The sequence below is a fragment of the Aegilops tauschii genome, chromosome 3 (assembly GCF_002575655.3).
Source record: "Aegilops tauschii subsp. strangulata cultivar AL8/78 chromosome 3, Aet v6.0, whole genome shotgun sequence".
Classification (NCBI taxonomy): domain Eukaryota; kingdom Viridiplantae; phylum Streptophyta; class Magnoliopsida; order Poales; family Poaceae; genus Aegilops; species Aegilops tauschii.
Window position 1 is genome coordinate 530,177,942 of NC_053037.3, and position 9,635 is coordinate 530,187,576.

The 9,635-nt window shown below is 47.8% G+C and overlaps 1 protein-coding gene across 1 annotated transcript; it reads left to right on the forward strand.

The window, feature by feature from the left end:
• The first annotated feature begins 282 nt into the window (after nt 1-282).
• Nucleotides 283-7,016, forward strand: LOC109750246 (lysine-specific demethylase JMJ705). The gene is made up of 7 exons (XM_020309206.3): nt 283-1,309; nt 1,411-1,489; nt 1,579-1,646; nt 2,078-2,228; nt 2,751-3,256; nt 4,234-4,860; nt 5,165-7,016. Exons 1-7 carry the CDS (start codon nt 421-423, stop codon nt 6,751-6,753), a joined length of 3,909 nt encoding a protein of 1,302 aa, XP_020164795.1. The 5' UTR covers nt 283-420; the 3' UTR covers nt 6,754-7,016.
• Nucleotides 7,017-9,635: the final 2,619 nt, after the last annotated feature.

Here is a 9,635-nt window from a genome sequence, read left to right on the forward strand (position 1 = left end):
AACTGATCGCCGTTACGTTCTTTTTAAATGGCCGTTACCTATTTCTGTGACTGAGAGTATGCGGTTCTTCTCCGCGAAGGCCCCAAGCAACCGCAAGCGAGAAAGAAACCGCACGCTCGCGTAGTTAGTTACCGACTAACCGCGCCACCGGCGCTGGCGCACGGTCACAGTGACAGGCGGACGGGCGAACGACCCACCCAAGACTCGAGTCCACAGGCTGCGGTTCGGCAAAAGCGCGCAGGCTTTACTTTCGACGCTCCCTCCCGTCCCCTTCGCCTTCGCCTTCCTCTGCCTGCGCTCTCGACGCAAACCCCCGGGGCCCCAAAACGGCAAAACCTCTCCGCTCCTCCCCTCTGCCCCGCCTCCCACCCCATCCCAATGCGCGAGTAGCGTCGCAGCGGAAACCGCCCGCCGAGCGCGATGCCGTCGTCGTCGTCTCCCCCGCCGCCGCCCGGGGCGTCGGGCGACGCGGTGCCGCCGTGGCTGAGGGCCCTGCCGCTGGCGCCCGAGTTCCACCCCACGGCGGCCGAGTTCGCGGACCCCGTCGCCTACCTGCTCAGGATCGAGCCCGCCGCGGCGCCCTTCGGCATCTGCAAGGTCGTCCCGCCCTGCGCGCGCCCGCCCCGCAAGGCCACCCTCGCCAACATCGCCCGCTCCCTCGCCGCGCTCCGCCCGGACAAGGCCCCCGACGCCGACGACCACGCGCCGTCCTTCCCAGTCGGCCACCAGTACCTCGGCCTCTGCCCGCGCCCCGCGCTCCAGACCGTCTGGCTCTCCGCGCGCCGCTACACGCTCCCGCAGTTCGAGTCGCGGGCCGCCGCCGCCCGCGGCCCGCTCCTCGCCCGCCTCGGCGTCCCCGCCTCCAGGCACCTCCAGGGCGACCGCCTCTCCCCGCTCGACCACGAGGCGCTCTTCTGGCGCGCCGCCTCCGCCGACCGCCCCGTCACCGTCGACTACGCCAGCGACATGCCCGGCTCCGGCTTCCCCCCCTGCGCCGCGCGCCCCGTCCAAAGCGCCCAGCCCGCGCACGTCGGGGAGACCGCCTGGAACATGCGCGCCGCCGCCAGGGGCCCCGGATCGCTGCTGCGGTTCATGCGCGACGAGGTGCCCGGGGTCACCACGCCCATGCTCTACGTCGGCATGCTCTTCAGTTGGTTCGCCTGGCACGTCGAGGACCACGACCTCCACAGCCTCAACTACATGCACCTCGGCGCCGCCAAGACCTGGTACGGGGTGCCGCGCGACGCCGCGCTCGCCTTCGAGGACGTCGTGCGCGTGCACGGCTACGGCGGGGAGGTGAACGCCTTAGGTGAGGAGGCGTCCGCGGCCGTTTGTTTTGTTTTCTGCACTAGTTCTGCCGTGTCCTCTGTTGTTCTCACTGCATTGTGGTTCTGTCGAATTGCGGTGCAGAAGCATTCGCGACGCTGGGGCAGAAAACGACCCTGCTGTCCCCTGAATTGCTCGTCGGCTCGGGGGTGCCCTGCTGCAGGTGCTGCTTTCTCTCGGTTTTGAACGATTTGATCTCATGATACGTGTGTGTGGTTGTTGACGGGGGCCTGGTTCTGTGCGCTGGAACAGGTTGGTGCAGAATGCAGGGGAGTTCGTGGTCACCTTCCCAGGATCATATCACTGCGGTTTCAGCCATGGTGAGCGCTCGCACCAGTTAACATCACCGAAAATCCTCCTTTCGGACACTGCATTTCTGGTTGATGCATGCATACGCAATTATGCATGTACAGTGTGTGCCAAACATCATGTCCAAAACCTGTAGTTGTCTTAAACATAGGTTTTGCTAGATGATTTTTGCAAGCACGACCCTGGGTTTATATATAGTTATATTAACGTATCCCTGTCCTGAGTTTGTTTATGCATCTTGACATGGCGCCTTCGTCAATTCATCTCACCTAGGCAGGTGTGCAATATGCAAATGCACGATGTGTATTTGTAGTGAACACATGAAGGAACTCGTTCCTATGGCATGCCATTGGAAAACTGAACTTAAGCTGTTACTTGGCCATCACTTTGTTGGCTCTTGCCATTTATAATAACCCCATGTGGACCAATTCGATTTGGGCAGGTTTCAACTGCGGCGAGGCATCAAATATAGCTACTCCTGAATGGTTGAGAGTAGCGAAAGAGGCAGCAGTCAGGAGAGCCTCAATCAATCAACCTCCATTGCTGTCGCACTATCAACTGCTCTACGAACTTGCACTGTCAATGTGCATCAGGTATTTGACACAAATTGCATGCTTCATGATGCACTGTTCTTATGAGATATTCTGTTAGCTTCCTGCCTCAATTCAGAAAATATGCCGTTCTTATAATTCCTTGTCATTGTCCAACTTATATCATGTTTTCACCTGAAAATAATTGGTCTGCAGGTGTGCAATCTGCAACTTCCATGTATGTTAAATCATAATATATGGTTCTGTGACCAGTGTTTGACAATATTTGATGTTCCACTTTAAGTTTCTCTGACCCAGTCAAGGAAGTATATTTTTCATTTGTGTGTCTTAAAGTAGCCCTGGTTTAATGATATTGTCTGGTAACCATGAAAGGAAGTTGTATATTTTTCCGTTCTGTGTCTTACAGTAGCCATGACTTAGTGACAACGCTTCAATCTGGGAATTTTGTTCACGTATATATCGTTGGAGCTCTCTTTCTGTGCTTGGAATTGGCACCCAGCGCAATGCTTTTTGTATATTTTTTTGGACCTTTTACTTATTGTTTTCCAACTGTTATATATCTAGGGACCCGTCCATTGGGGCAATGGAACCACGCAGTTCTAGACTGAAGGAGAAGAAGAAGGGTGAAGGGGGACAATTGGTCAAGAAGTTATTTGTCCAAAATGCTATTCAAGATAATGAACTGCTTAGTTGTCTTCTGAATGATGGATCTTCTTGTATTATTCTTCCTATAAATGCTCATGATGGTCCTGTTCTTTCAGCTTTGCGTTCAAGATCCCAATTAATACCTAAATCCAAGTTGTCAAGATGTACACATGATTCACATAATGCAGAAGGTGACAAGGCGGATGTAATCAGTGCTGCTGGGCTCTTAGATCAGGGCTTATTATCCTGTGTCAGCTGTGGGATTTTAAGTTTCTCCTGTGTTGCTGTCATCAAACCAAGAGAGTGTGCATCAAAATACTTCATGTCTTCTGATTATAATTCAATCAATGATCAGATTGTTGGTTCTGGAGGGAGTCATCTGGCAAATGCAGCTGGAAGTGAAGGGACCAATGGTGGCATTCTACGTAAGTTGCATATTTTACAACATATAGCATCAAGTTTTTATGTTGACTTATCTTCCCTTTTTCCTGATCAGCATGGGCTTCTTTATTCGCCGAGTTACTGATATTTGCATAAGTTCTTGAAGTAGTCAACAGATTAAAGAAGTTATAACTAGACCATTCGGACTCTCAAAAATAAATAAATAACTAGACCATTCGGAATTCAGTGGTTAAAATGGATGCAGATTTGGCCTTCTGATTTGATTTTATTGGAAACGTACAACCTTCTTTAAAATTTCACAGCTAAAAAAGAGCATAGCCTTGAAACTTCCATTCCTTGATCATGCTACGTTGCCAACCACAGAATAATGTATGTTATTCTTTCAGAGACGGTATCCAGAATTACAGGATGCATTGCTTATTACATGGAAAATGGGCCACTTGATAAATTTGCTTTTTAAGTCATTCTTGTGATGGATATGAATAGTTTGTGATACTTATGACCTATTTGATTGCTCATTGTGTAATACTCCCTCCGTTCCTAAATACTCCCTCCGTCCCAAAATAAGTGTCTCAAGCTTAGTACAATTTTGGACCGAAGTTAGTACAAAGTTGACTCTTATTTTGGGACAGAGGGAATATAAGTCTTTGTAGAGATTCCACTATGGACCACATACGGATGTATATAGTTGCATTTTAGAGTGTAGATTCACTCCATAGTGGAATCTCTACAAAGACTTATATTTAGGAACAGAGGTAGTATTAGTTTATGAGCATATCTCCTAGGAGACCAATGGACTATCACATTAATTCAAAACAGAGAACAGTCGCAGATGTCTTCGATGCTTGTAGAGACAAACATACATGGATGTAACTTGTGTAGCTCTAATTGGTTTTCTTGCTCATTTGCTATGCTAAAGTGGATTTCATCTTAGTTTCTTTATCTTACAACATTTTTTGTGTTATCTGATGCAATGTATGTATTCCTCATCAACATGCAGGACCCAGTTTTGAACCATATGGCAATGCAATACTTCCTGATGCTGGACCTGTCACTAGAAATTCTGCTCCTGATCTTCTGGCATCTCCTTATGGGAATCAACCGGACACTGATGAAGATAATCGGAACAAAAAAATTAAGGTCTCTCATGACTCCAGCGAATTAGACGGAACGAAGATTCCCTCAAGTAGCATTAAATGCCAACAAAGACCATCATCCCAGAGCTCTCAGTGTATTGGTGGCTCAAGTATTTCGAATGGACCAAGAGGTGTTCGCACAAGAAACAAATATCGACTTAAGATGGCACTGTCTCAAGGTTTTCAGCTAAAGAATAATTATTGGACAATGGAACAGAAGGTTCAACCTGAACCGTCAAGGTCAAAAGAGACTGTGAAGGAGCCACTTGATGTCAACGGTGCAGAAAATGATGCTACATGTAACAGCGCTGCAATCTCTGTGGGTGACCCTAGGATCTCTACAACCACGATGGACAACTTAAATAAACCAATTGTGAAAATTGATAAGGATTCATCGAGAATGCATGTATTTTGTCTTGAGCATGCTGTCGAGGTTGAGAAGCAACTCCAAGCAATTGGTGGAGCCCATGTTATTCTTTTATGTCGTCCAGGTCAGCCATCAAGCTGCTTACTCAGCATGATCGAGTGCAATGCACCTTTTTATAAATCTAATGTGTTTTGAACTTGTGGCATCCTCTCTAATGCTTCATCTACTACTCGGTATGACTGGGCAGTGGCTCATTGTGATTGTACTTGAATATGTTAATGCAGTTATTATTGTTCAAAAGCACATTATACTCGCATCAACGTTGGTAATATCACGAATTAAATTTAGACCTGTTGTGCTTGAGGTGTTCATGATACTGATTCTTGGTTCTGAAAGCATAATTGACTTGTTTGTTATGGTTTGTACAGAATATCTTAAAATAGAAGCAGAAGCAAGGTCGTTAGCTGCCGAACTGGAAGTTGAGCATGGCTGGAAGGACATCCATTTCAGGGAAGCCAACATGGAGGACAGGAAGATGATAGAAGAGCTCCTGCAGGATGAGGAATCAATACCAACAAGCAGTGATTGGGCTGTGAAACTGGGAACTAATCTTTACTACAGTGCAAATCTGGCCAAATCTCCTTTACATAACAAACAAATACCATACAACAGGGTCATCTATAGGGCATTTGGCTGCAGTTCTCCTGATAACTCACCAGTAAAACTGGAAAACTGCGAGGGGAGTCAAGACAGGCAGAAGAAAATAGTCTTGGCTGGCCGATGGTGTGGGAAAGCATGGATGTCAAACCAGGTCCATCCATTCCTAGCTCAGAGAATTGAAACCAGTGAACTGGAGGAGGCTGACAAGTCTAGTGGAGTGGAAGCCTCCAAAAGAAAGAGTAGCACTATAACAAATGTACCAAAATCAAGCAAGAAAAGGGAGAACATGGCTGTGGAGGTAACAACAGACACCAAGAGGCCCAGACTAGCTGAGGGGCACAGCTCCAAAGCATTAAAAGGTGTTGCTGAAGTGTCCCACCCGGCACCAACTGCAGTGGTTCCCCGTGTTAGCTCTAGGATTGCCGATAGAGCAAACAAGCTAAAATCAGAGATGACAGAAGAGGATGATGATCCTGCTTGCCGTCCAAAGCCAAAGGTCACTTCCCATTCGCGAAGAAGGCCACCAAAGAAGATTGAGGTTGAAGCAAAGAAGCAAATGAAGATGAGCAAAGGAGACAAGATGATGGTTCCAACTGCTCCAAACGATGACGAGGAGCACCCATCTGCTGCCAAGGGGGGTCCTTCTGCGGGCCCTGCCACTAAGCTGGAGTTGTCTCCGCGTAAGCACAGAACCAGAACCAAAACGATGAAGCAACTGAAGAAAGCCACAGGAGAGGAGAGGACTCCAAGAGATCATCCAATGCACGTCGAAGGGTACACATGCAGCATCGAGGGCTGTTCGATGAGCTTCGACACGAGAAATGAACTGTCCCTGCATGAGCTCGACATATGCCCGGTCAAGGGCTGTGGAAAGAAGTTCTTCACGCACAAGTTTCTGCTGCAGCACCGCAAGGTTCACACCGAAACGATGAAGCAACTGAAGAAAGCTACAGGAGAGGAGAGGGCGCCAAGAGATCATCCGATGCGCGTCGAAGGGTACACTTGCGGCATCGAGAGCTGCTCGATGAGCTTCGACACGAAAAAGGAACTGTCCCTGCATGAGCGCGACATCTGCCCGGTCAATGGCTGTGGGAAGAAGTTCTTCACGCACAAGTATCTGCTGCAGCACCGCAAGGTTCACACCGAGGACCGTCCGCTCAAGTGCCCGTGGGAGGGCTGCGACGTCGCGTTCAAGTGGGCATGGGCCAGGACAGAGCACCTTAGGGTTCATACCGGCGACAGGCCCTATGTTTGCCGTGAGCCAGGGTGTGCAGAGACGTTCAGGTTTGTATCAGATTCCAGCCGCCACAAACGCGAGACAGGCCACTCAACCAAGCAGACTAAAACCAAGACATGAAGCAGGAGAAAAGGTTATGGTATACTAGAAGCGACAGGGGTAAGTTTGTATATAGTGCACCAGTACCCGGAGCTCACGATTATCTTCATTTAGCGAATTCTATTAGTAAGCACCACAATGGGTGTGCTTTATTTTCTATGTATCTAATTACGATCATTGGTCATTTCTATGATTACTAATGTAGCTAGTCTAGCAGTTTAGCGCTGATGTTATGTCTGATGTATTGACGTTGTCACTTATAAATGTCATGTTTAGTATGATCACCCTCTTTTGGCTCCGCTTCTTTGCTGTGTTAACCTTTGTGACATGGATGATAGTTTTGCTGCGGTGATTATTATGTTTTGAATAAAAGAAGGGAAACCATCTGATCCGAAGCCACTTTTGCTGCGGTGATGCCGCGATGGTATGGTGACACTGTAGTTGTGAGCTCGTTTTTTTTTTTTGTGCCGGGGGTAGTTGTGAGCTTGTTGGAGGCGGTAGTGCACAGAAGAAAGGCACAGATCCGTTGGCTGTCGTGGATCCGTTTGTGCTGTTGGGCTGCCCACCCAGTTTGTGGGATGGCATGCTTGCATTGCTTTTTGGTGCTGTCAGGATTGAGACTTGGGAGTGGGACTGAAACTGAAATAGCTGCCTGGTGCGTCAGCCACGCAAGGGGTTCCTCCGTTCCTGAACCTGAAAGTGCTTGGAGTTGGAGAGCCCGCAAACAGTGTGCACCCCGTACCAAGTTCTGTTTCAACTTCAGTCCTTCACCTCTTGTATTTACTACACGTTTGTGCAAGCAAAATCAAACAAATGAATTGAGCAAGGCATAACAAAATTTGCCCAGTGCCTATTAACACTCACTATACAAACACCAGAAAAGAGATCGTACTCAAACTTGAGCCCAAGCTCACCTCCCCTGCCAAGAATTATTTATTTGTTTTTTAGAAAAAAAGGTTCAAAAGGAGATTTCTTTAGGAGAAACGTGTGCGTGCATATTTTCATGGACGAAACAACATTCGTAGTGCTCCCCGCATCCGTCTGGAACAGTCATGCATCGACGTATACTCCCTCCGTGTTTCATAATATGTCGTGCACACTTTTTGTTTTTCAAAGGCAAACGTGCCTACGTTTGGCAAAATTTATAGAATAAACTATTTGACATCTAAAATACAAAGTAAAACGTAGTTCATGATGAATATGGTGATTTAATTTTGAATTTTAGATATTGATATATTCTTTTCTATAAATTTGGACAGATATAGACTTATCTTACTTTCTGAAAACCTAATATGCACCGCAGCGCGGAACGAAGTATGAATCTCCACGCCCAACGTCAAATAGGACAGTTGGGGTTTGAGTGTTGCACGGCTCACTCGCAAAAAAGTGCACAATTAAACTTCTAGGAGGCGTTTGGTACGTTGTATCTTTTTTGGGTATTTGCATCTGTGGCTAAGCTGAACGTGGTTGAGTGAATACATGCCAAAAATCATGTTTTGCGCATAATTTGTTAGCTACATTGCACCACTGAGCAGTTTGGTTGGCAACATTTCTAGGTTATGGATGTCAACGTGCAAAACATGTCGTTTGGTTGTGCACGGCCTATGTTATAGTCACCCTTTCTCACTGGCGATGATCTTACCACACAACACACAGGACAACTTGCTCTTCCATAGAGATGTGGATGCTATTTTGTAGAAGCCCCCTACTCATAAACATCTCAGCAAGCATGGCAGAAGGTAATATTCACACCCGAAGCATGATCACAGTCTCTACGTCGTTGCTGTTGTAGATGTAGTTCATATTCTTCATTCTATCCCTATCTCAGATCATTGGACCATAACGGATGATAGACTTATCACTCTGACAAACATCTCTCTTGTTGACCAACATGACCCGGGGCTGAATCACAGCTATGACAGTTCCTGCTTGAACAACAAGCTTCATCACCCGTCCATAATGACCTAACAGCAACATCGATGTTGCAGTAAGGGCGAAATCGACCTACACCATACCTAACAGGGGGGGGGGGGTGGTTGTATGCTGCTTACACCCTTTGGCGTCGACAACCAGTCCATGGTGAAGACAAGGAGGACATGACGAAGGGCGGAAAGTATGTCCTGCCGTCGGAGATTGAAGTCACCACCGTCGCCACAATTTTCTCAGATCGGAGTCGCCGCCGTCGCCGGTGCCAAGAACTGAGGTTGGGTTTGTCCTAGCGGCATCTGAGAGAGTAAATGAGTGGGCAGGAGAGGGGTTGATGCAAGATTTCGCGCCATCCACGTCGGCGGATATTTCGGTCTCCCGGCATCTCCGCGCTCATTCCTCCATTCACCGCCGCATACGCCGTGCCCCCTTTTTACCCTAACTCGGTCTGGTGGTTCCGAGCTGCTTTAAGAGCAACTCCAACGCGCTGACCCAAACAGACGGTGCTTTTGTCCGCTTTTTATCCGTTTAGGTCGGCCGCCCGCCAGGCGTCCGCCCTGTTTGAGATTTGGGTCGGCAGTGCGCTCAACGCGCCGACCCATATGTGTCGGCGTGGCCGGCTGGCTGCCATTTTTCAATAAATAGCAGACATTTTGCATTATTTCGCACACAACTTTTGCATTTATTTCAACCAAAATAAATAGCATAGTTTCAACCAAATAAAATAGCATAGTTTTACAATCCGAATAAAAGTGAAAATGTCTTCCATAGTTTTGCAAGCTGAATAAAAAAGATACATCTATTGGTTGCCAACATGAGCCCACATATGCTCAACCAAATCATTTTGCAGTTGCATGTGAGTTTCCCAATCACGCATGTCATGATGAAATTGGGTGAATTGTTCAAACGTTGCCGCTCCTCCATGCTCAGGCACAACATTCTCACCCTGAAACTGAAACCCTTGATCATAGAGACGT